This window comes from Panthera tigris, chromosome A3 (assembly GCF_018350195.1).
Source record: "Panthera tigris isolate Pti1 chromosome A3, P.tigris_Pti1_mat1.1, whole genome shotgun sequence".
Classification (NCBI taxonomy): domain Eukaryota; kingdom Metazoa; phylum Chordata; class Mammalia; order Carnivora; family Felidae; genus Panthera; species Panthera tigris.
In genome coordinates, this window is record NC_056662.1 from 68,502,535 (window position 1) to 68,530,426 (window position 27,892).

The 27,892-nt window shown below is 36.0% G+C and overlaps 1 protein-coding gene across 21 annotated transcripts in view; it reads right to left on the minus strand.

Annotated features, from left to right (window-relative positions):
• Positions 1 to 11,538: 11,538 nt before the first annotated feature.
• The window catches only part of NRXN1 (neurexin 1), a 1,119,427-nt gene continuing 1,103,073 nt past the window's right edge, over positions 11,539 to 27,892 (minus strand). For all 21 annotated transcript variants that reach the window (XM_042981375.1, XM_042981374.1, XM_042981369.1 and 18 more), the window contains one exon: positions 11,539 to 12,252. In XM_042981375.1, coding sequence (XP_042837309.1) covers positions 11,945 to 12,252 — 308 coding nt within the window. In that variant the 3' untranslated portion in view covers positions 11,539 to 11,944. The remainder of the gene's footprint in view (positions 12,253 to 27,892) is intronic.

Sequence of the window (27,892 nt, forward strand, 5' to 3'; positions counted from 1 at the left end):
AAAAATGCAGTTCTCTTTGGAGAAAAAAAAAACACATTGCTGATATGTATATATCATTCCTCAGTGGCTGAGACTCAGCTTAATGGAGAGGTCTTTGGGACTGGAGTATAGCTATTGAAAGGATCACTAACAGAAATACTGAAGTTCACACAGATGGTGGCAGAACCCAAAGGGATGTTCAAGGCCAGGTGTTCAGGGTGGAAAGCAAAGAAGTCACTTACTAAATGAAGGCATTGAGGAAGCAGGTGGTGTGAGTTCAAGATTATTGAGGAAAGTGAGGAAAGTGCTGCTCTTTATCTACGTGAAGGGAGCAGAAGGTGAGATTTGTATTTTTTATAACAGACCATTTATTTTTATCAACAAAAAATATATTCCTTGCTTTCCCCTTGGTTTTTGAATTGTTACTCAACTACATCATAGAAATGATATGTAAATGTTAGTAGAAACACCAGTGCAAATACAATTGTTTTCATTGTCACTCAGAGAAATCTATTGACTACCCACTACATGCCAGACATTGCCTTTTTGTCATTAAACTTCGAAACAATAATTTTATCTGATAAACAGCAAGGTCAGCTGAAAGATTTACATCAGCGATCTGGAAAGAAATCAAGTTTGGGGAAATAATGATGGTATCACTAATGTGTACACACTGTTTTCTGTTTGTAGAGTCTATATTTCTTGGCTATGGAGACAGGATGTGGCAATTGGAGTCAGGGGACTCAGATATTAGTTCTAGCTTGGCTGCTAACAGACATTGTAAATTCATGCATGCCATTTCTTAACTCGAAGCCCCAATCTCCTCATCTACAAATGAAGGAGTTGAAACGTTTTTTGCAGCTCTTCTAAACTATGATACTAAATATAGTTCCCCTGGTTTCAGGAGAGACATAACCTAATATATAGGAAATACTGATTTATTGTTAGAAGTCAGTTTACATTTGGTTTCTTAACCTTTCTTGTTCTCATTGTTATCATTGACAAAATGGAGATACGAATCCCAATTATACCTACCTCGTAGGAAGATTGTAAAGATAAACTAGAATAATAAATTGGAATGTGCTAGTTCTAAGGAGTATCATTATCACCAATACATTACTCAAATGCAGAAATACATTTAGATTCTTTTGCTTGTCATCTCTCCTTACCTTCTCTTTTATTAGCTAAAAGCCAGCTGCATGTTACTAACTTATTATTGACTATTTGGGCTTCTGTTTTTGTTAGCAAACCTTATAAGGAAGAAAAACTGCTACTTGTCAGTTATGCCAAGAAATGATTTGTAACATGATAAAGCTAGGGAGATCTTGTTGAACTATCATGGATTTCTGTTAACCACAATGTCCTTCATGTCCTCCTAAACACAAAATAAAAAATAATCAAGAGCTGGCTAACTTTTTGTGTGTGAGTGATACTTCCTAAGCCATTTGTGATCTCTGAAACCTTGTTTCTGTTATATTCAATAATACCTACATATCATCTTTCTTGTCTACACAGAAGCTTGTTGTGAAAATGAAATGAAATAGTATTTGTGACAGTACTTTGTAGACCATACAGCACCCCACAATGCTTATAGCTATTAACCATTAAACCACGTAGGACATTTTAACTACAGGTGTCAGTTTTCACATAAAAAAAGTTACATTTGAAGTCTAATCCACAAGTTTATATTATTACAATTTAAAATCATAAGCTACTGGGAATAGAGCATCCCTCCACGTGAAATTTTATCCAATAGAGATATTTTGAGTTGTGCCTGGGTGGCTCAGTTGGTTAAGCATCCAACTTGGGCTCAGATCTTGATCTCACAGTTCGTGAATTCAAGACCCATGTCAGGCTCTGCACTGACAGCTCAGAGCCTAGAGTCTGCTTCAGATTCTGTGTCTCCCAGTATTTCCGCCCCTCCCCTGCTTGTTTTCTGTCTCTCAAAAATGAATAAATGTTAAAAAATTAAAATGAAAAATATATTGAGCATTAATGTTGAAGTATGATAATATTTTGATGATGATGAAAGAGAAGAAAAAGTGATGTTGTAGAGAAGAATAGATAAGGTTTTATGAATATAGGGAATAAAACTGATGCAGAGCCAAGATGTCAAAATCCCAGCTACTTATATTACCTATGAGAAGTTTCATTTTATCAAAAGTAGATCATTTGGACAAGTCTTGAAAGGTAACCAAATCAATTGGTACTCTGGACTTAATACTCCCCAACACCAGATAATCGGGTCCTGGTGTTGATGATGGAAAAAACAGAAAATTTTGTGAAATTTATCATAGAGAAGAAAGGAAATATTGGGGACAGGTCAGACATGTGCTGCTGGCTTTGAGAGAAAAGACTTCTTAAAATACAGAGAAAATGTGTGTGTTTTCTAGTAGCCAGATTTTCTGGAAGTAAGTAGGCCTAAAGGTAAATGGGAAAGCTGAAAAATAGAATAGAAACTCTAAAAACTCCAAAAATTATTTATTAAGAAATAATACCTAAAAAGTATTTTATATATTTGATCTTAAATATATATAAAAATACCTAAATGGGAAGCTATCAAAGATAACTGTAGTTAGGTTCAGAGCTCTATGATAGCTCACATCGTAACACCACACTTGGGAGTCATGGCTGCCCTATTCCTTCATTCTATAGGCAGATGACATGTGGACAAATCAAGAAGAGGTAAGAGAATACAGCTTCTTCTTAAGTAATGGATATGTCTTTGTAACATGATTCAAGGTCAATAAAAAGACAAGAATCCTTTAGCATAATTTAGTCTAAAATTAAGTGAACAGGTAAGGTATCTTGTGAGGGTTGTTGACAGAACAATATAGTGCAATGTCTGATTTTGTTTTGTTTTGTTTTGTTTTGTTTTCATTTTCACACAGGGACCAATAGAGAAAAATAGAAACAACAGGAGAAAATAAAATTTTATCCAAAGTACAAGATCACTTGGATGTCTGTATTCCTTTTTTTCATATTCAGAACTTGAAACATTCCCCTATGGAAGCTCATTATTAGAATGTCTTAAAATCCACACTAGATTATGGTGAAGACTTCCATGTCATGAGCGGAGCAAAAACAATGAAGTCAAAGGACTGGATCAAAGGGGAAACAGGAAGGATATAAAGAAATGAGAGGGCATCTCTGTGGAATACTGTCCAACATCCAAGGGAAACCCACACAGGCACAGGGCAAGTGTCTGTAGGTGAGATCCTGCAGTGTATATAGCGCATGTAGGCAAGCTAGCAATACCAAAGGCACGACCTGTTCCATCCCATCTCCTGACTATATAAAATTCACATTTTTTTCGCTGGGGACATGGAGTAAGATAATGTTTAAACCTTTTAGAAATTCACTTTCTGGTTTTTTTTTTCCACAGATAGAGAAGGGATACATCTACCCCCATCCTCTCTCATCCAGAGGCAGGCATCTGAGACAACTTCAGAGGGGTTGGTGAGAGATACAAAGTGTCCTGATATGTTAGGAACATATGGACAAAAATATAAGATGAATCTTATTTCTGGGAATATATATTCCCCATCCACAGAGGGGAGTTACACATGCCCAGTGGTCCTTGATTATGTTCAGGGAGACTAGTATCTGGGTTTTGGCTCTAAATTGCTATATGTGACACAAGAGACACTGAGATAAATTATCCTGCTAGAACTGAGAAAAGAATAGAAACTGTTAGGCTATTGCAGTTATGATAGGAAACGATTGCAAGATGGCCAGAAACGAGCCATCGTGGTCCTGCGAACACCATCAAAGAAACACAGGGAAAGTACAGAGGCTGGTCTGAGAGTAGAATCACATCATTTTGGAGAATGAGCAGCTTAGTACAGAACCGATTTAGCTAGACAGAGAACTGAATGCATTCAATTTCAGTTAAAGTATTAAATCAGAAATGCATAAGAAACTTTACTGATGTGCACATGACCCTTCCGTATACCATAGCATTCACCACTCTGGGGAACAGTGACCAAATGGCTTCCAGCTGCAAGCACATGCAATTCTTTGCTTGAGGACTCTCTCCAGACCACAGCACATCAGGTGGCAACATCCCATAGAGCACTTGCGAGTTATGGCCTCTACCCTTTTACCCCCTAGGCGTCCTTCGAAAAAAGACTGACAGGAATTTATAGATAAATATCCCTATTTCTTTAGCCTTCAGGCAAAACAATTCTGAAGCATATTCAACACTGTCTCCTAGAATTTCCAAGTAGTACTGAGCCTCTATTGCCCATAGCACTAAAATACAATCTTAATGGGCTTCTTTCTCTTCTTTTCTCTTCCCCTGTTCCAATTCCAGTGCTCCCTGGAATCACCTCTCTGAAAAGCATGCTGATATTCAGAAAGCTTATTGGATAATGGAAGGGAAAGTCTATTATAGTGACCTTCTGGAAATGACAGAAAATACCAGAGCACCTATTCTGGGATAGACCAAGCAGGCCAGAAATCACACACTTACACCTAAGTCTCTTGAAATCAGATTCCAAGGAATAGGGTACTAGTGAGAACTGATGCACGATGTAGGTGAAAAGTGAGTGATTTACAAATCTCTTTTTCAAAAGTTTATCTGTCTTGTCAAGACCAAATACAATCCAGAGAACTTTAATGCGATTATGAAATTATACTGGTAATTTTGCCATTTTCAGAAAATAAGAAGTGAGGGTAGAAGAGGAAGCAAGATTTGCCCTGATTTTGAAAGTAATACTCAGAGAATGTTTCCAATTCTATAGTGGTGAACTTAAAATCAAAATTAGAATTGTTTTTAAAAATAGATGACTTGTGGCCATTTTTTCTTAAAAAGTAGTAATAATTAATAGATATAAAAATTAAACTAATTCCCTAATACGTCAGATTCACTGACACATTAGGAGAAAACTATCTGTATCTTGATTGCAAGGCAACTTAGTTTCTCATGATCTTCTCCTAAACAAGACAAATGCATTGAGTGAATCTCCAGTTAAAGATGATTGGCAAGTTGGTATGTATTATCCTAGCCAGGTGATATGTTTTACGAGGATCAACCTTGGAAATATTAACATTTTGTATAGGATAACTGTGTTTGGGGGAAGGCTTTCCTGTGCATTGTTGTTTATCTACATCCCTGGTCTGCACCCAGTAGACACCAGTAGCATTCCCCATCCCAGCCATGACAACCGAAACTATGTCCAGACATTACCAAACGTCTTTCAGGGCTCAAATCTATCCCTACCCCCCAGTAAAGCATTGTTTAGTGGGAAATCTTTTAAGGCATGCATAGTATCTTTCTAGTAAACATATTTTCACTAAATGTATATAGAATTTGCCAATCATTTTGTGTGAGAGAACATTGTGAGAGGACCAAGATATATATTTAATTCAACTGGCCAGAATTCAGACTCAATACAATGACTTTCTTGTGGATAAAGTCCTATGTTTAAATTCAAATAATACATAGGTGTAAGTTAAAGGATACCCATCTTAGAAAGAAATTTGGTGATTTTTAGTTGATCATAAATTCAATACAATCCAAAAAAGTATTTAAAAAATAATGAAAACTTAAGTATTAGAGAGAATAAAGTTCAAATCAAGGAAGGTGATAACTCCATTGTAATTTGTAATTTGGTCTTACAAGTACTGTGGTCACTTCTGTGTCACATTTTGAGAAGACCAGGGGTTTAAGAGAAGGGTACTAAGATGATGGCAATTTCAGCATCCAGATAATTTGAGTAATGACCAAGTAAAACCAGAATGTTAAGAATGAAGAAGAGAAAACCCATGCAAAGGTGGAGGGAGAGTAACAATATTGGAAAGGCTGTCATGTGGAAGATGGAGTGAGTTCTATTTTGCACAAAGAGAAATAGAACCACCAAGGGGGAGCTATAGGAACCTAGAAATTGTAAATCACAACTGCCCTACAATAGACTACCTTGCAAAAGAAGCAATCACTCCTTTACTCCTGGCTGGATAAGGCTTTGTTGGGGACACTGTAAAATGCCATCTATATTAGAACAATTAACTTGAACCTTTAAAATAGTCTCAATTTTGAACATATAATTTTACATGAATCCTAGTCTCTTAGCAGCTGCTCAAAATATTTCTAAATTACACTGTAAGTTTATTTTATTTTTTATCTTCTAGTAAAGTATTGAAGCTAACTATGCAAAGAATTTGAATGCATTATATTTTAAAATTCTAACTACCAGTTGTTTCATTATCTCACTTTTACATCTGAATAAACTTGATATGATTGATAGAGGGATGGCCAAAGGACCCACAGTTAATGACTTTCACACCAGGCTTCAGGCCCCAAACACTTTGCTCTAAATGCTGTGCTTGTGACAGATCATTACTTTAAGTGTAAAAGTACATTGTTCTAAACATTAACTATCAGACCAGAAGTATTCAACCAGACTTTCTTCGTTTCTTCCTTTCTTTTTCTTTCTCTTCTTTCTTTTCTTTTCTTTTTTCTTTTTATTTCTCTTTCGCTTTCTTCTTTCTCTTTCTTTTCTTTGATTTATTGCTATTTTTACTAAAGGATCGATACTGTGGTTCCATGTTCTATGTTTTTTCAGGGAGTTATTTTGCACTTTTAAGCAGAGTTGATCAGTGGCACTTGAGAACCATCACCATATCTTGCACAGAGATGGGATTCAGGTAGGAAATATAGGATGCTACCACTTGAATAACCATATTCCTCACCGAGAATTGTCTTGTTTGGAGGAAGAGCACTCAATGACAAGAATATTTATACAAGCACAAGATGCACTTATAGTTGGTCTAGAATCACTCAGCCTTCTTGATAAAAGAGGAATTATGAAGAATGGTCAACGCATCTTCTTTGTATAACCCTCATGAAGAACTATTTCCTCCTGGCCATCCAATGAATTTAATTTTGAGGTCAATGAGCTGTTTTTTGTAGTCCATCTACCACTCTCCAGTACTGATGACTTCCACAGGATGAATGCTTTTGGTGGATAGAGCCTTCCTGCATAGTAGATGTATACAATGTATCTTCAAAATATTTAATCAAGTATTCCAATCTTTGGATAAGTTGTTCTTCAAATGAATATCATGTTCAAAATACTGGATATATGAGATGAATGGATTTACATATACTAGTACTCAACAAATATTTGAAGATTGAACTTGTAAAAACGAAGCAAAATTAATTTATATAAAAGCCAGACAGCTAAACAAGTTGTAGAGAAGGATAATGCTTATGTACCTTGTAAAAGTATATGACATTTCTTTGATGCTTTCTTAATACTCACTGAACCATTTATTTTCAGTGATATTTTTATAAAAAAAAGTTTTTTCTATTTCCAATGTGTGTTTGGTTCTTAACATTTTAGGGAATTTTGAAATCCTTTGAAGATTTGATGAACCTTAGATTCTCTCCCCAGAAGAATACTTCTCTAAATCTGTCAAATTTTACTAATAAATATTGCTAGAGGTTACTAACTCCTGGTGCCTAATCACTGGACTCTGGAGATCTGTGTCTCACAGGTCAAGAATCCTTGAGCTGTTTACTACTGATAAATTTTATACAGCTGTCATCTTTAAAATTTCATAAATTAAAAAAAATATATATAATGTTTATTTATTTTTGAGAGAGAGAGAAAGTGTAAGAGGGGAAGGGGCAGAGAGAGAGGGAGACATAGAATCTGAAGCAGGCTCCAGGCTCTTGAGCTGTCAGCACAGAGCCAAATGTGGGGCTGGAACTCATGAATCATGAGTTCATGACCTGAGCCAAAACCAAGAGTCAGATGCTTAACTGACCGAGCCACCTAGGTGCCCCTAAAATTTCATAAATTTTTAAGGTAAGCTACATTACACAGCCTTTAATTTAGAAATTAAGAAGAGATAGTTTGTTTCCCCAGTATATTTAAAAGTTATGAGTAAATAAGAAAGAAATAACATATGTCTAGAACAACGTAGGTATAAAATGGATTAAGTACTCATGTTCAAACCTTGTACTGTAAAAATGGGGATAAAGACTGCGTTTGTTTCTATCACATTATTATCAAAGGGCAGAGTTTTAAATCCATTTCCAACTCTTGGACTAAAACTCACAAAGAGTAACTGATAGGTCATCTCATTTCTACAGTCACTTTGCTTTCGCAAAAAAAAAAAAAAAAATGTGGGAAATGAAAAAGTATATTCCTTTACACACTTGTTTTTTGCATTTTTATTTTTCAAATAGCACAACCTGAGCAAACATTTTTAACATGTTTTCTTGAATTTATTATTATGGAAAATAATAGTATACAAGTAGCCACCTTTTCTTTGCACTTAGTTGTGCAAGGCACATTAGTTCTTATTATCCTTACTACCCTATGGGGTTGGTATCATTGCCCTAAATTTATTAATGAGAAAAGTGAGTCAGAGAAGTTAGATAACTTGTAGCTAGTAAATGATAGTATTGGAAATTAATCACAGATTTATTTAAATTACACTGCTTTTTATAGAGAAAAATCTTATGTATGAAATCAGCATCTTCCTGTTGTTTTTAACTGCTTCTAGGAGTTTGCAGTTTCCTGTAGAGCAAGACGGACAAATACAAACAAAGGTACATTTAGTGGCTGTATCGTTAAGTGTATGAGGGTAGACATGCTTAATGAATATCAAAACCCAGAAAAATAGAGGTGGTACTCTTCTCCTGGTTGTCTAAAGGACAGGTTTTCCTTTCAAATTCAGTCTTCCTTACTGGGCCACTTGGTCCCCAAATGGTGCCGCATGTACTTTTTTGAAATCAATAAATCCACAGTTGTATTAAGAAATATTTTATTAACAAAACAGTAAATTCCACTTGCTTAGCATTTCCAATAATGGAGAAATTGGCCTTGCAACAGAAAAAACAAAACAAAACCCTTAGATACCCAATCACACAAAGCACTAGAAGGGTAGGGTCATGTGGCCTTTCTTTGATGTTTTGGGGATTGACCACCTCACACATTATTGTAGTATTTGTTTTTTGTTTTAAAAAGGCAACACATTACATGGATAAAAAAGAAGCATACTCAATCAGAAAAGTTACAGTCTAGAGATGTAATCAAATTTATGCCAGGTAGTGTGAAATCCTGTTAACTGCCAACTATTCATGGAACCCTGATACATTTGGTATGAAGATACTTGGGATCTTATTCATGTCTTTTTTTTCTCTCTAGCTCATGTTCCTCTCTTTTCTTTCTCCATTCAAAAAGAAAGAAAGAAGAAAAAAAATTGCTAGATTTTGTGTAGGCCAATAACATTAGAAATATTTTTACTGACAATATTAGATCATTGCATGAAATTTTAAAATTTATGCTGGAAAGAAATATTGAAATCAACTCCAAACAACATCCTTCATAGATATACTTCTTATAAATACCATTATTTATTTTCTATCATATTTTAGAATCTTTCCAGATGGAAACTAGTTTGAGTTCAATAGAGCAAATGGAAAAGCAACCATTTCTTTTTAAAACCTCAAGATGTAAATTAGTGGTTTCATATTTACCTTCTTATTTCACTGGCTTTCCCTGAGTAAGACTGAATTAGAGGAAAAAAAAAAAAAGACATGAATTCTTAAAGCGAGCAAATTAAAAAAAAAAAGAAGAAAATCTGAAACACAAGTTATGGATACTAAATTTTAGTTTTAAACCTCCACTTTCTGGGTCATGAGAAGCCTTTTAGACTTTTCACACACCACAATTACTTGGCAACCATATATAGTGGTGATTTGCTATGAATTATACATATTTCTAAGGTGCTGTATGTCTGAAATCCAGGCCACTTCTTGGCTTTTTTCATCAACTGAAGTATCGCAAAAGATGTTTTGCATTTTTTGCCTTTGCTGATTAAAGCTCATGGTAAAGGTATTCTCTTTTATGAAATCTAAAATCATTCTTTTAGGAGATGTTAAAGTAATGCGACCAATTTTTACTGAGGCATCACCTTCCAATCTAATAATGCATTTCCTTTGCATTACCTGCTCATGTTAATAATTTATTGCTATGAACATCATTGAAACAATATGCAAAAACAAGTGTGTCATCTATACTTTTCTATCGCTTAATGTGTGTTAAACTAAAACTATATTTAATGATATATATGTAAAATCAGAAAAGTTAAAATATGGTCAATAATCAACAGAGAATGATATTTTTAGATGGATACTAACACAATTGTTGAAAATACTTTCTTAGTTGAGAAAATGTTTACTTTCCAAAGTATTTATCATGCACATCAGGTTCAGAGTGTGTGTGTGTGTGCGTGTGTGTGCGTGTGTGCGTATATATATATATATATATATATATATATATGATTTTATTGGAAACAAAGTTTTCAATTGCAGCAGCCAGGGTTAAGCTGTAGATTAACCAATTTTGCTTCTGTAACCTCCCAACATAATGTTTCATATGCATGCAGCAATACACCAGTGATATTCTATTTGGTAAGAAAAGGTTCCATTTCATTAGGGACTAAAATCTTCCCAGGGTTTCTTGGGAGCATGATCTCAATGAAGCAAATCACCCCATTTGTCACTAATACCTTGGCACAACTATCTTCCTTCCTTCCTGCTTTTCAATTTGTCAGTAAATATTTGCTGTTATATATATGTTCAGGTTTTCCATCATATCTGATGGATTCCTCTGGATGTGTGTGTCTGTGTGTGTGTGTGTGTGTGTGTTTGTGACTGTAAATGGTGAAAATATATGAAAAATGTGAGTATTTGGGGGAGAAAAGAAGATTATAAGATACATATGTATATATTTTACCTTCTAATTCACACCTTTCATACAAATACTAAAACTTAATTGCAACAGAATGAAGGCTGTACATGTTAGAAAAAAAAAGTAGCTGAGTCTTTTTATATACATTCATACATATCTTCCTTAGAATAAACACTACATTGTAATTTTTTTAAAAAAGTAAGTAATTGTGGCAATTTATAATGGTGGCAAAAAACAAAAAACAAAAACAAAAACCAAAACCCTGAAATAATTGTTGCTCCGATGTCATAAAACTCCCTATACTTAGCAACACTTATAACATTGAATTTACCAAAAATGGCTGAAGAGCAGAGATATATTTTGCATTTTCTATACAACAGGCTATAAAACGTCACTTATCACAGTCCAGAAAGCACACAGAGATGGATTTTATATAAACATATGTAATAACATATTAAGCGTGCATGAAAATTTCCCAATGATTGCATCTATGCCCTCTTGGGTTTTTTTTGTTTGTTTTGAAATTTTAGTGTGAAAATGTGCCTTATATTTCACATTGTTGAAAATAAGGCCTCCATACTTTTTTATTCTCTCACAACCAGAAAGGGGCTTTTTGAATGTGTTCCTACACGAGTCTTCAAAAAAGCCAGCACTTTGTTTCAAATGCAAGTTCCAACCACTGTTCCAGCTGCGCCAGGGGGTAAACCCAAAGGTTTGCAGTTTGGGTCATTCCAAATGACACCGTCTTCTCTGGCAATCGGGCTAACTGACTTCTCAGGAAAGCGCTAGCACTTTGGCTAAATCCAGGATCATAGGTAGCTTCTTTTTTTTTTTTTTTTTTTTTTTTTTTTTGGTGTGTGTGTGTGTGAGTGTGTGTGTGTGTGTTGTGTGTTGCGTTGTTTTTGTGTTGTGCCTTGATGTTGTAATACTCCTTTGCTTTATGAATGCGTGCGGTCATCACTGTCTTTTAGAAATGTTCCAGCAACATAAAGACAGGCAGAGTAAATGAAAACACTGTGGATGTTAGGGAATTTATTGGCCCCTGTTTGTTTTTGTTTTGTTTTTCTTTCTTTTTTGGAGAAACAAGAGCATGAGATACTTGTTTTTATTTTTTTAAAAACAGTCTTTCCTTCCTGATTGCATTCCCTGTCTTCTTTTGTATGTGCTTCGTAAAAAGGAAAGTAAATAAGTTTATATTATGTCTCAGATAAAATGAAGACTATTTCTATACAAGGGTCTTTTTTAAGATCTTGGGATCAGACGTAATACTCTTTATCCTTGTTTTTCTTATTTTTGTTGGCGCTTTTCGCACTGCTGGGTTGTTTCTCCTTTACAACAGCCCCGTTGGACTGTGCTGAGTTACTGATGTAGTTTCGACTCTCGTCCACATGATACGAGCCTTCATCCCGGTTTCTGTACTTGTACATGGCATAGAGGAGAATGAGAATGCACAGGGCGGCGGCAGCTACGATCCCCACCACCATGCCTGTGGTGCTGCTGGACTCCCGAATCACTTCCGCTGAGCCTGGGTATGGCTCTCGCCCGCCTGCTCGGGTTGGGTTAGCTGTAGGAAAGAAGGTGAGAACAACGTAGTGTGATTACTGAGTTCACCGAATGCCCAAGAGCTATATTAACATGTACCATCTATTTGCATGCCTAAACGAGTAACACCTACGGCTTTAGGAAAGGTATTCTGCTGCTGCTAAATGTAGCAATCCCTAGGCCTCATGGTCACTAGAGACTAGGGACTAGAAATCAAAGCGCTTGGGGAGAGATCTGTTGCCATCTTTTCTTTATCAAAGATTAATTTTATTAACATGATATTGTAAGTGCAGCCCCAAATAAGCTTCTGTAGCTCTTAAGGGCCACGTTGATGTGTTAGGTGAAAAATTATAAACCCAACGTTGTAAATACAATCATAATGACACTACCTTATACTATCAGAGGGTATTAATTTAACAACCAAATTGAGGTTCATATGGGACACTTGGGCTAGCTCTGGAATCTGAATTATTATAACTAAATTTAGTATTATTTTAGAAGTCATAGTGCCTCATACAGTAATGAATACAGTATTGAACAAAAAGATAATCTAGGCATTTTGAATAGACTAATTGCTTGCTTATAAAACCGTGATGTTAGTCACAGTTTACAAACTAAAATAAAAATAAATCCTTTTGTGTTGGAGGTTTTATTCACATAAGTATATATGTATCATCCATTCATTAGCAGTGGTTGAGTGATGACCAAAACTAAATTTGGGAGGGGGAAGTAGGAAAATATTTTTTTCTCAGTTTTATAGGCTATCTAGGTTGGGTATGAGTCAAATTTCAGTACTTAATAGATAATAAATAAAAGACTGGCTTGCACATTTTTCTTCAACTGGCAAAAATCTCATTCAGTCTTTCCAAAGGATAAATAAAGCTCTTCCATGAGTATAAGAAATGGATTACAGGGTGCATTAATATCTTCTCCAAGGCATAGTTAGGCATCGAAATTGGGGATAAATGGAGAGAAAAAGTCCTGGGATTTAATTTGTAAATGGGGTGGGGCACCTATTTTTCTCTACACAATAAATTTCTTCTTTGAAAGAATTTTTAGAAGATAAGCAACTGTACAGAGATAAAAATCTGTCGTATCTCTGACCCTAGGTCATTTTCCTCTATGGTTTATGTTTTCTTTCTCTGAATCTGTGTCCTCTCTTTTGTCTTACAGAAAAAAAAGATTACTTTTCAGACGTAGTGGATTAAAAATGCTATAATTTTCAAAATATTATTTTTTCTAAATTAGGCAGCATGAATTAAAATAATCTCAAGGTTGTATATATATCAGATATATAGGTGTGTGTGTGTGTGTGTGTGTGTGTGTGTGTATGGTTTGTGTGTTTATAGAAATTGAACAGTTCAAGAACACTAAAGTTGTGCTTTTATTATACTACTATTAAACATCATTTAGTAGCTATTTTTTAATATTTTTACAAAATTTCCTATTTAATACTGGGAGTAATTTATCAGCCATAGCTCTGTACTGCTTTGTAATTCCATTTCCGAACATCACCAAGGTTTCTTCTGCCTAAATGTGGGTTTCTTGCTGTCACTTTCCTTTCCTTCCCCAGACAAAGCCTTACAAATATAGTCACTTACAAAGTAACAGCTCTTGGTCTCAAAGCAGCAATATGCTGTGTTCTGGAGCTGTAAAACGTATCAGGTGAAACCTTTCTATGCTGAATATGTCACTGCTTGTTTTACAAAAGCCCATGTAATGTTGCTGAATAAAAAGCCTTGGAGTTGCTCCTGTGGCCAAGGTGGAACCAGACAAAGACTATAATCCACAGCATTTGATTACAGGAAATTAATTTCCTCTCAAGAAGAATAGAATGTACTGCAGGAACTCTGTCACTACCTCACAAACCAGAGGCAGCACTTTCTCTTTCAAATACAGTCATCTTTGCCAAAGTCTGCCAATTAACTCAGCTGCTAACTTTCACTAAATGACAACTTTTTACTTGCTCATTTGTGGATCACTCTTTTAACATGGTGTCTCAAGAGCTAAAGAAAGGATTTTATTTAAATGTTACCTAAATCTTTTCCCCCAACCTGATGGTGTGTTTTTATTTTAAACACATTTTCGTAATTATCTCACTTTGTCTGTCAGAAAAGAATAGGGAGAATGGAGACAAAATCCTAACCATATAGTTCATGCTAGGAAGACTTTAGAGTTTTAAAGAAATGCAGGGTTTAAATGTTCTATACTAAGAATGTATATGTTCATTTTTTTCTAGTTAGGATTTGGTATCCTAAATGGACTACCTTATCCAAGAATTGTAATCTTATTTTTATCTGCTCAAATATTTCTTTATTATTTTATTTACCAATTTACTTATTTTTTTTTTGAGAGAGAGAGAGAGAGTGAGGGAGGGAGGGGCAGAGGAAGGTGGAGAGAGGAATCCCAAGCAGACTCCGTGCAGCACGGAATCTGACTTGGGGCTTGATCTTACAACCTGAGGATAATGACTTGAGCCAAAATCAAGAGTCTGATTCTTAACTGACTGAGCCACCCAGGCACCCCACTGCTCAAATATTTCTGATCTATGTTCACAACAACTGTGTAGGCAGCACAGCAGCCACAAATTGATATCAACAATTGATGTTACAAGAATGAGATGTAAAGAAAGACCAAAGCAAAGCCTCAAACGCTTCAAGTCTGCCATATAGGCATTCGATAAACACCTCCTATTTAGGGAAAATACTTGCCTTTTTTTGCAACTCCAGCCAAAATGTTGCCTAAGTCACATGCAGGCCTAAAAATATCTCTGTAACCCATATGTAAATAAAGATTCTAAATATCGTTTTTTAAAAATAACCTACCCAAAATGCTAAAACCCAATGATAAAACATTTTATCCTTTTTTTCCCTGATTCACATTAAAAAATTAATAGCCACCATTGATATTATTATAGGCCTGTTTGGAATATGCAGTTGCTTCATGTCTCACTGATTATTTAGTAATTTTTTTCTGTTTTTGCTTCAACTCTGAAGGATAAGTGACATTTTTCTTAACTTTTGTGCTAATATCAGAACTATTTATACACTAAAGACATCTCTCCCAGATGTACAATAAAAGGCTGAGAAATTTAAATACACTTATGAATTATAAATGTGGCTTCACTTATTGTTATTAATGGTTTATTTTGATGATCACTGGAAAACCTCTGAGGAAATTTCATATTAATTTAAATGTAGAGAAAAGTAGAAATGGCTCAAAAGGCTAAATGCCTTCCTATATAATTTGACTACAATTTTATATCAAAGAGAAACTCAGTCCTCTCTTAACCCTTTATGACAATGAGAAAAAGGGAATTTAATCAGCAAAATCAATAACCAATTCTTTTATTTCCTGCATTTGAGAATTTTGTATTCCCTTTACATTCCATAATACATTAAATCAAGACATTTTAAGTAAATAAAACAATCTATATGTGTTTTCTCAGCAGTGCTAAAAAAAAAACAAACAAATGAACTAAAATGTACTTTTACTCTATCTCCCTTTCTCTATCCCACCATGTGATGAGAATATTTTAAAAGCAGAGAAGAACACTTTGAAAACACTTATAAAAAAGAGAGTAGGGGAGGGAGCTAAAGGCATGGAATATGTACAAATTAGCAGTAATTTATACTGCTTACAGGTAAACTGTAACTGACTTACAAGAAAACGAAGCTAACTGGACCAGAAGCATAAGGGGCCAAGGTCCATGGAAAACGTTAGCAGGACTGGGGATGGGTATTAAATAGGCCAAAGCATGTGAGTATCCTTTGGTGTGACTGGAAATGCAAGTTAAGCTTTCAACTGCGGTGGTGGCACACATACTTTGATTTGAGGCTAGGTTGCAAGCAAAAAAAAAAAAAAAAAAGAGTAGATGAAATATCCTAAGTGTTTATGCCCACTTATATCCTATTTCAGTGATTCATAAAGTAGAGAAGCATTGTGAATTATACACAATTTATGCAAACACTGAAACAATAGATTATTTTACTCCCATGTAATTCATGCCCATCATCATCTACCCTCAGAATCAACTGGAATGGAGCGTAAATTACAAGGTCTACTACCTGTGGGGAAAGCACATATGCACACCTGAATGGCAATATGAAGGCTTTTGATTTCTGCTGGCATTTTTGCCTAAATGATGCAGAAGCCATTTACTGCATGGGCAAGGACAAAAAGCTTTCTAAAGGGTTATAACCTCTTTCACAGAAGCTACTTGTCAACTAAATGGCTATGAAAATATTCGTGAGGCTCATGGACAGGTAAACAGGGTTATCATAATGGACAGACGAGGGGTGCCTGGGTGGCTCAGTTGGTTAAGCACCTGACTTCAGCTTGGGTCATGATCTCATGGTTTGTGGGTTCAAGCCCCATGTCAGGCTCTGTGCTGCCAGCTCCGAGCCTGGAACCTGCTTCCGATTCTGTGTCTCCCTGTCTCTCTTCCCCTTCCCCACTCACGCTCTGTCTCTCTCTCTCTCTCAAAAATAAATAAAAAACATAAAGGGCAGATGAAAACTGGTTCTTTAATTCTCTCCTTCTCTATCTCTTTCAAATATTTGGCAAGATCTGAGGGTCTCTACATAGTCTTCTTTGGCCCTAATTAATAAGGAATCCTGTATGTTAGCTCTGTGAATTTTCTTGTTTTTCATTGATTGATACCATGATTATTTATGTAGGCATAGTCTTTCATGTAGTAGGACAGTTATTAACATATTTCCACATCACACCCTAAGCCAATTTATCATATCAGATAAAAATTCATTATGGAAAATGCACAGCAAATGTAAAAGACATACTCCGGTGCCTTGTCATATAAAAACATTAATAAATGCATTTGTTGCTTTCATAAAAAATTAAAAAGTAAACTATTTAAAATTCTAACTTATCCTTAAGTTTGCTGAGATAGTTATTTTAAACTACGAGGACAGGAAAAGAAATTGTCCTGATGTATGTTCTTTCTTTATTTTTGACAGTCTTTGGCAGTGCATCTGTGAGAGAGCATCATTTCCCCCAAATAAGAACTCATTTAGATCCAGTTAAAAAACACCATGGAACAAACATGTTTAAGTGATATATTAAGCTACAGCAGAGAACAGAACGGAGAAGACTGTGGCAGGTCTCATTTCTTACCAGCTCCTCTGGCGTCTCTGCCACCGACTCCACGTTCCTCTCTGTTCTTCCTTCTACGTCTTCCCCCCTCTCTACCTCTTCTGTGCATCTCTCTCCCAGTTCAGCACTTGTCCTTGAAGGTGGCCCTCAGACAGCACAGTGGGCCAGCATGGTGTTCAATGAGTAACAAAACTTATTGCCAAGTTCCTAATTTCAAACCACAATACAAAATAGTCCTTACTGCCCCCCCCAAAAAGTCTAAATATGATTGTCTCATCAGAACATAGTCTTTGTGTTTCATATTGAAATGCTTTACTTTATAATATAGCCTTCTAAATTTGTTTATACAATACAATTATATGCCATATATATGTGTGTATATATATATATATATATATATATATATATATATTTATAAATGCTATTTTATTACCAATTTTAAAAACTTTTGTTATGCAGATGAGGATGTGTGAGGAGCACATTAAGTCATTAAGCTTTGCACTGGGGCCTATATTTATCAGTTTGCCACTGTTTGTATCTAGTCATAGCCTTAGTTTATGCAAATGGGGAGTATAAAGCCCACGTTTATTTAGCAGGATAATTCACAACTAAAGTTCTAAAATAACTATGCATTTTGGAAGGTAAATTTTTGAACATTAGTCAATTTTTCCAAAGAGGTTTCACTTTGCAATGGAAAGTGTTTGGCATCCTTTGGTTATTCTTTCTGAGACTAGAAAAATAGCAATCAGATATTGTTATTAAAAAATAAAACTGCGCTTGATGTATGTTTTCACGATCCTGCACGAGAAATGATGCTTACAGTCCTAATTCCTGTCACATAAAATGACAGTTTGGTGGGTGGTGGGACCTTATATTTCCATTGATGAGTACACTAAGGCAATAACCATGCCATTAGATGCTCTTTTTATCACTCAAATTGTCATTTTTATGAAACTATTTTGTATACTTGGATGAGCTGTTCTTTCACTGTAATCTTATTATATTTATGTTGTTTCCAAACTTAGCTTTGTAGGGTGAGATTGCAGTTTCCAGGAAATTCTTATTGCTGGTTTTATTTCTACAATATAGACTGTTAGTGTATAGGTACGTCATCAACCATGACCCTGTCACATCAAGGATGAAGTAACAGTTTCATTATATGCTGAAGACAATGAAAAATCAGCTTTTGAGTTTTAAGAAAAAAAAATTATAAGATATTGCCAATTTTAAGAAATAGTAAAGAATAAAATATACCAATGGTTAAAAAAAAAAAAACAAACCAGAATATGAGCTATACATTTCAGATCAGTAGGGGTATATAACGGATTATGAAACTCTGCAATGTTCAACATTTATCATTCTGCTACTTGGAATTGTTAGATAACCTGCCTTACAATAATCCTTTTAAAAAACTACTGGCAAGATGCATTTATTAAATTTTTTTCTCACTGAGAGTCTTTGACCAGTCTTTCTGGTTTTATCATAAATTAAACTAAAAGTAATCAATTTTAAATTTCTTTCTCCTCCCCACCTAGGAAAAAGAGCTGCCTAAAACGATCTCATTAGAACAGAGCACTGTACTGTGTTTTAATAGATGTGGAAGTTATTATAATTCTAGGCTAGTCTTCAAAATGGTTTCAGATTTATGGGGGAAGATTTGACTTTTCCAGTACCCAGTTTCATTAATACTGTGAAAAGAAAATTGAAATTGTAGGCTCCTGGGGTGTTTGTGAATTGAGATTAGCACAGTTTTGTTCTCCATCTCTAGAAAAATAAAGTTTATTATTTTTTCCATTTCTGTGCTTCAATACAACATGGGTCAGAAGAAACAATTACAATGCAGTCACTCACAAGAATGCATGTTTAAATGACACAGCTGCAAGAAAGCAGGTAGGCAATGATTTGCATGGCGTGCACTAATTTCAATTCATACTATGGTTGTCTGAGAGGTGATGAATGCTGGATGTTTCAAATCCCTCTCATTTCCCCTTCCCATCAACTCCACCCATGCCTTGCACATTCAGAAGTTTGCTCAGGCAGGTCAGACAAAACGCTTGAGAGAGGACATGTGTGACATATCATAGCCCTTCTAATGAAATGGAGATTCAGAAAGGACTTGGAAATCAATAAGAAAGGACTTGCCACCTGTGTGGCTGCCAGGTCTAACACTTTCCCCTGCTACTTTCAAAGGCACAAAGGCCCATGTTTAAGGGGAAGTACAGAGGCCACCGCTGGGGGACTGAGGGGCTGTTATCTTCACCAGGAATCTAGGTACTATGTGGGAAGGGACACTGGCCACAGAAAAACTCATCATGTGCCTGGAGGACAGAAAGCACCAAACAGAACAAGCTACTACCTCAAATGGCACCACATGGAATTAAAAAGGCGATGGACAATCAAACCCTGTGTGACTTCGGTCAAGTGAAAACTAATTGAAGAACACATACATTCTCCCTCATCTCTGGGGCAAGCCATAGGATCATGGCATTTACTGAAACCTGTTCTTCAATCACCTTATACTCTGTAAACTATGTGTCTATAGCTCAATCACCTGTAGGCTTCATACACTTTTACATGGTCATTGTGCCCATAAGGCTTTATTAGAACGCTTGAAAGTGCCAAGTATCAATGTGACTACCATTCTCCTGGCCCTTTATGATCTGCCCACAGCTACTGACTCAAAATTCTCTTCCATTTCTCTCAAAGGAATTTTCAGTCTTAATTTTATTATGGCAATAAATAAAATTGGCCAATTCCCACAGGCCAATAAAGTTCTACCTACATGGCTGGCTCATAGGATCTTTTTCATCATGCCTAGCTGAATACTACTTATTCCTCAAAATTAGCTTGATGCACCATCTTTTGTGAAGTTTTCTAAGAATTATTCACTCTTTCTGTCAACTAATATATAGTGAAGTATAGTTATGTTCCAAGGACTTTACTAGGCCCTGGAAGTATAGATAGATAACCAAACACACTTGACATCTGCCCTCATGGGCCTTGATATATAATGAAGGAAAGAGACATGCAACAAAAAATCATGAAGTTAAAGTTGATACAACAGTTGGAGCCAGCATGTATGATGAAAGAAAATGGTAACTACCACGCAGGAGTAGAACAGGGGTTTCTGATTTAGACTGGGGAGTTGGAAAGACCTTTCTGAGTTTGTGACATTTTGGGTGAGACAGGGAAAAGGACTGGAGAGTAGTCAAGTGAAAAGTGGCCAGCAGAGTCTTCTAATCAGAAGGAATGAGGAGTAATGACTTAGAGGAAAGAAAAAGTTTACTTTTCAGAAACTAAACAAAAGCCTGAGTGGATGTTGCATAGTAGATGTTGTGGGAGAGTGAAAAGAAATTAGAAGATGGATATAAAACTTAACACACAGATCAGAGGCCATGCAAAGGAGTCATACATGATAAGATCAGCATATCTGGCTTCATAAATAATAACGCTTTTATGGGAAAAAAAGGTGTCACTAACAGTGAAAACGCAAATGAAAAGGAGAAGAGAAATATTTGTAGTACATATGACAGACCAAGAGTCAATACCTCTAAAATACAAAGAGCACGTATCAAGTAATATGGAAAAAGTAAAACAAACAATCCACTGGAAGAATGGACAAAAATGTGCACAGGCAAGTGAAGAAAAGAAGATCTGAATGGGTGATTAAATGTAGGACAAGATGCTCAACTTACAATGGAAGTCAAAATAAAATAAGGAGGTTTTTTTTACCAACAAACTTACAGGAATAAAGAAGAAAGAAATGGTGACATGGTAAGCATATTTATTTGGGAAATGGGCAATTTTGCTGGTGAGAATATGAAGTTTTCAGTCATTTTTAAGAAGCAATCTAATAACATCTATTAACATTTTAAAAAAGATTAAATCGCAGCTGGAGGATGGGTACATGTGAGTTCATTATACAATTCCCTCTAACATTATATGCTTGAAATTTACAATAGTAAAAGATAAAAAAAACCCAAATATTTAAATCATGCAACCCCAGTTTGGGGAACACAGTCTACATAATTAAATACACCAGCACATAAATATATAAATATAGGATGTTTGTTATAATGTTATGAGAGGAAAAGAAACAAAGGGAAAAACTTAAGAGATTAATGACAAGGTTATGGTTGAATAAATTATGGAACACGCATCGTCTAGAATTTTAATAAAGTTGAAAATAGGAGTTAGAGTTAAATATGTTGACCTGAAAGATGTACATAACATGTCAATAAAGGAGAAAAGCAAGTTTAATTCATATAGTGTGCATCCATTTCTATAAAGCAAGAGAGAAAAACAACTCTTTTTTTTTTTTTTTTTTTTTAAAGAAAGGCAGACTGCCACGTGCAGCGCCTCATTTGGATGTGTCTGGAGTCTTGGAAGCTTGACTACCCTACGTTCTCCTACAAATGGACCTTGAGAGCTTGTTTGGAGGTTCTAGCACGGGAGCGCAGCTACTCGTATACCCTTGACCGAAGAACGGTCCTCCTCTATCGGGGAAGGTCGTCCTCTTCGACCGAGCGCGCAGCTTCGGGAGGGACGCACATGGAGCGGTGAGGGAGGAAGGAGACACCCGCCTAGCCAGCCAGATCAGCCGAATCAACCCTGGCGATCAATGGGGTGACAGATGTCGCAGCCAGATCGCCCTCACATCCGAAAAACAACTCTTTTAATGTATTTAATAGGAACATGGTGAAAGGTATATGAAAGATTCACGCCAAGTTGTTATTATCGGTTCATGTATGGAGGTGGGGGGGAAAAAGGGAAAATAAAATCAAGTAGAATTAAAATCACATAATTAAAATTCTTTAACAAGTATTTACTGAGTAACAACAATTTACCAGGTACCATGTAAGATGTTGAGGATATCAAGGTACCCAAGAGTATTAGAAACGCAATGGAAAATGTGATAAAATAAGACAATTTTAAATTTAAAAATGCAATAAAAGAAGAAGACACAAAAAATGGTACTAAGAGAGAGAGAAATGAGGCTTTAGACAGGGACATCAGGAAAAGTTTCTTGGAGTGGAAGGTATTTGAAATGAGACTCAAAGGAAAAGAAGGATCCAGGTTTCTAGATTGAACTCTGGAAAGCCACTAAGGATTAAGAAGGAAAACGTTGAGACAAAATGGCCTGAAGCTGCAGGAACAGAATCAAGAAGACTGCATGGGAGGATTTGCAGGAAATCTAACTTAATCCTCGTCTTCCCTTAACCGTATTTTACATCATCCATTTTAGTATGGGGCCCACACTATTGTGAAAGTTTACTTAAGTTTTTCATTTCTGTTGGGTGGATTTTTTGCTTCCAGTCTATATTGCTAGTCCTTTTATAGTTACCTGTAACTCTATTTGTTTTTTCTACCACTTCCCTCACCTTCTAACATCAAATGAAGATTGTGCACACAAGCTACAAGATGTATGTTTTCCGACTGATTAGAAGATGAGATTTTTGTAAGTTCATAAATTTTCAGGAGTAGACTGGGGTGAATTTAACCATTAAGAAAATGTGAGAGACCTCTGATTTCAAAGTTTTAAGTAAAGGTAATAAACAGGGAGGCAAGACACTGGTAGTGACATTGCATTTCATCATAAATATGGTTTCCTCAACACTTCCCTAACTCCCAGCTTCTATAATATCTTCAATAAAAGAGGGACTTATGATATTTATTTAATTAAACCAGAAATCACTTCCCCTGTGCTTATGCAGATTAGGATCGATTTATATCAATGCAAGTTATCATATCTGCATTTATTTTCCTATGCCTTCAAGTAATAAGCCACTTAATTCCAATGACTAAATCACTAAGTTATTTAAAGTCAACCAAGTTAGCAGTCTCCATTTTGATTCATTTGGGTGCTTTATTTACATCAACATCATCTGACACCCATAGCACTACAAATAGTTGAGAGCTAATTTGGAGCTGTTTTCTCAAAATAAGCAGAATAGTTGCAGAAGTTTCTAGAGTACTTTTCAAGACTGCTACTATTGCAAAGTAAGTTGAAAAGAGGCCCATCAGCCAGGTCAAACTTTCCATATTTGTGAAGCAAAAAAAAAGCCATACAGAAAATAATTGAGAAAATGAGTTTCAAAGCTAGGGAGCCTGGAGAGTTTGTGTTTTTCATCAAAATGTATTACATTTCATAAATGCAAGAATAGCTATATTTTGAAATGTAGATTGTTCTCTCCATTACTGATTCTTACTCCACTATACTCTTCAATAGCAAAATAGTTTCTTTTCTGGTTGCTCAATGACTAAAACACCCAGAAATTGCTTTTCATTTTTTTTAAGTTTATTTATTTATTTTGAAAGAGGAGAGAGTGCCAGGAGAGGAAGGGTAGAGAGAGGGAGAAAGAGAATCTCAAGCAGTCTCCATGCTGTCAGTGCAGAGCCCAATGTGGGGCTGGGTCCCATGAACCATGAGATCATGACCTGAGCCCAAACCAAGAGTTGAACACTTACCCTCCTGAGCCACCCAGGTGCCCCCAGAAATCACTTTCCTTAAGATGCATTTCACTGTTTTACATACATAAAGTTGAACAACCAATTTTTACCCAAACCCAGAGGATTCATTCCAAAGAATTCTCAGGCCTGGAACTAGGAATTTGGTGGGAACCTGGTTTATAGGAAGACAAAGATGGCACCATGATTATAACTAGAGTAGTGAGGAATGTGCATGTGTGTACACAGGTACGTGGCTGTGTTATTGTTACAATTTTACAAATTGTTAAGAGACCTTTCGTAATTTGTTATCCACTGCTAATATTGTTTTTATCAGAAACATAATGGTTATATGTTATTTACCTCCCAGGGTCACCATGAGAATCAGATTTGGTAGAACAATAAACGTGAAAGTGCTCAGAGAAGGATAAGGTTCTGTATAAAAACAATGACAGTCTGATTATTTTCTGTGTCTTCCACACAAAAGGTATGGAATCAGCAGCTTTCCCAACAATGACACAGTTCTGCAGTATGTACTGCATGCCATGGCTCAATCAGTTGTGATGGTGACCACCTCGTACATTATCTTCTCAGGGGTCACTGCATTCATGGACTTCCCTAACATGAATGGAGGCCCTGTAAATTCAAGTGACTAAAAGATCCCTTAATTTGCAAGGCATGTTGATTCAGGCTATTAATTGTCATGCTGAATGTAGAGCTTGTTTCTGTTTATCTGAGAAACATTCCATCTTTACAGATCAGTGCTTGCTGGCTCCCATGGTTGGAGTGAATTAAATTTCTCCCTCTTTCAAAATTTTATTATACTTTATATTTTTAGGTATCATTAAATCGATCACCCGAGACCACTCTTCAGTAATCACTGACAGCAAGGCCTATTATCTTAGAAATAATAGCTCTTCTGATGAGGTTTTAGGTTTCTTTCTAAAACTGTTAGGCCAATTCTTTGTTCCTCCTTCCTTCTTCCCTGCTCTGGAATTCTGTGGTGTACTCTGAATGAAATACAGAGTATGGTCTCTACTGCGGAGCTGTACGCTGGGTGCTAGGTGCACTCCTCCTCAACCAGGGTTCCTGCACACCATCTGTATAAGTCCAGGGCATTTTGGGAAATGGGGCAATATGTAGTTTTCTTCATTTAAAACTGTGTCTGCTCACTTTGGGTAATCATCTTGATACTACTGTCAGAAAGCTACTGCCGTCTTTTGTTGGAAAACATCTCATTCTTTCTGGTGAAAGTACAAGAGCTAAGGTGAAGAATTAGCCAGGTTTTCCACTGAGTCCACCAGAAAAAAGCATGTCAAGCCATCCACCATGGGGGCGAGTCTGTGGCGCTTATGGCTGGTTAAGTCATGTAGCCCAGTCTTCCTGAATGTCTTGGGAGGAAGAGCAGGCAAATTAAAAGACCAGGCAGGAAGGTTAATCATTCCTTCTTTCAAGAGCTCTGCATTGTTTTCCTCCAAAAATAAAAATAACAGTTGATATGTGCCCTTTTCCCATCCTCACAACCTAAATTTATCCAACAGAAGCACTGCTCTTGTCTTGTTAGTTTCAGAGTGGCTACTGAGAAAAGTTTTATGTAAATAGAATTCAGAAACACTTTTAAAAACTTTCTAGGTACTAAAGTATCAATTACTAACATTTCTCCTTCTTGCCACGGGTAATAGGTGTATCTCCATTTATAGTATGGTACACTCCTCAGTCAATTTGCCAGTACTACTAATAAAAGCTAATTTACATTATCAAAAGTTCTTTGTGTTGGATCGAATGCTAAGTGCTCTACATGCATTGTCTCTTATCAGCACAACAATATTGCAGGTATTTAACCTTATTCATGCCATTTTGCAGATGCAAAAAGTCAAATCCACAGAGGTTCAGTGCTTTGCTTCTGATTATACAGCGAGTGGCTAAACTCAGACACTCCAAAGTTTGCTCAAGGAAATGTAAGATTTTAGTGTGCTTATAGATGTGACAACGTTGGTACTTCTCTTTCTACTAATTTTCTTCATTTATTTGATGGCCTCTGTCTGTATTGACATCTTTAATACATCCATTTTTAACCTGGAAAATTAATAAATGTTCTTGTCTTTCCTATTTTATTACCAGAGCCAGGATTCTTATAATCCTGAGATCGGGTAAGGAGTTAATAATGATGATGGTGATTTAATCAACAAAGTCAGATGACAAGAGGTGAGACCTACAGACTGCAGCCTAAGGTAGCATTTGCTGCTCCTTGGAGCCCATGAACCAACAGAGAAAGCATATTATGAATCTTCATGGAGACAGCTTTTCCTGTAGGGTACTATTCAGAATATGCTGAGTTACCTCTGACATTACTTGAGGGAAGGTAGTTAATAAAATATCAAGGAAACTCCACAGGAAACCAATTTCATTACCAAAACAGGTATTTGATATACATCACAAGAATCCTCCCAGATTTCATGTTTCCATAAGAGATGGATTTACGCTATATTTTTCTAAACGTTTGCCGCATTTCTTCCTTCAGGGTTGGTGACTATTTTTAAAATGACAACACACATCTCATTGTCTCTTTCCAAAGCTCAAGGGGACATGTCACACTTTAGAAAGGCTCTCATGGTATTTTAGCATTTTCTAATAAGGACTTGTGATGTGAAAGTTTATTAATGTTTTAAGGTTGGATACATGCAGATTGCCTAAAAATCTATTGTGTACTCATTATCGAATAGATTTTTGTTACTTAATATAGGAAGCTCTGTATTAGCAGCCATGCACTTTTTGTAGACTTTCAAATAAATGCTTTAATATAACACAGTAAACTCACTCATCTGTTAACTAAGAATTATAAGCAGCCAATCATGTGTTAGTTAAGGCTTTGGACTAGAGCCCACCCTCTGTAACATCAAAAGGGACTGTGGCTCATTTTTGACTCACATCAAATCTGTATGTCTTACGAGGACGTTACTACAAGATGGAATAATGTATCCACTGGCATCAAACCAATGCTAGTAGAAACAGGTCCTCCACTCACCAATATACCATAATAAGGTATATTATTTGTTATACATTTAAAATGTAGACAGGCATTTTGCTAATCACTGGGTATGCATCATCCTCTTTCAATCTTGTAACAACTCTATTCTGCCCATTTTGCAGACTAGGAAATTGAACCTCAAAGAGACTAAGTAACTTCCCCAAGATCAGGAAGGGCTGCAACTCAAACTGGTTCTGACTCCAAAGTTACAGCCAGAACTAATATTAACTCCCTGTTGTGTATCACAGTTCTTAGAAAATGCTCTTAAGGGCTTTTCTAATGTGTGGCAATAATCTATTCTATTTTGCTGTTTTTTTAAAAAAATTCCAAAATCACAGATAGGTCCAAATAGTTTACACTGAATGTAAATTGTAGTGTTCTGAAAACCAAGAAATAAAAACCACCTTTTGTTTATTATTTCGTGTCCTACTGATTTCCTGCAAAATTAGTTTGCTGAATAACATTGATTTCCTGGAAAGATGGAATCCTCTGACCAAGACCTTAATACTCCCCACAGCTTGATCAAACTTTAGATGGGCTTCTTCCTGCCCCTAGGCCCTTGGCCTCCCTTTCTTTTGAGCATTTACTTTAGAAAACTTGTAATTTCAAATTTCTTCTCTGACTTTTTGATATATAAATATTTTTAAAAGCCTCTTGCTAGTGTCACAACCCAGGATTCTTTTTCTCAAGAACCTGAGAGCTGTCCCTTTGAAATATAATCTTCAACAATGATAGCTCCCAATCTCCCAATTTCTGTGGGAGGGTAGTAGCCTACCTTGGAAAGGGAGAGGGCCTTGCTCCAAGTTGTAACTAAATCTCCAACCAGGAAGATATTTCAAGGAGGTTTACTTTTTCTTTGGGTGAAGCCAATCAGCAAGCCACAGGTAGTCTATGATCCCTCCACAGATCTCTCCAGTCTTCTTTTTTTCAGTTGAGTTGAGTTTGAAGTGAGCTCAGTTTGAGTTCTGGCCTCCATGTATTACAATAATCTTGAATCTTCCTTGACTACTTAACTTTGTCTAATATATTTTTTGTTTTGACATCACTGCTCTCAGAAATAGGGGAAAAGTGTCTA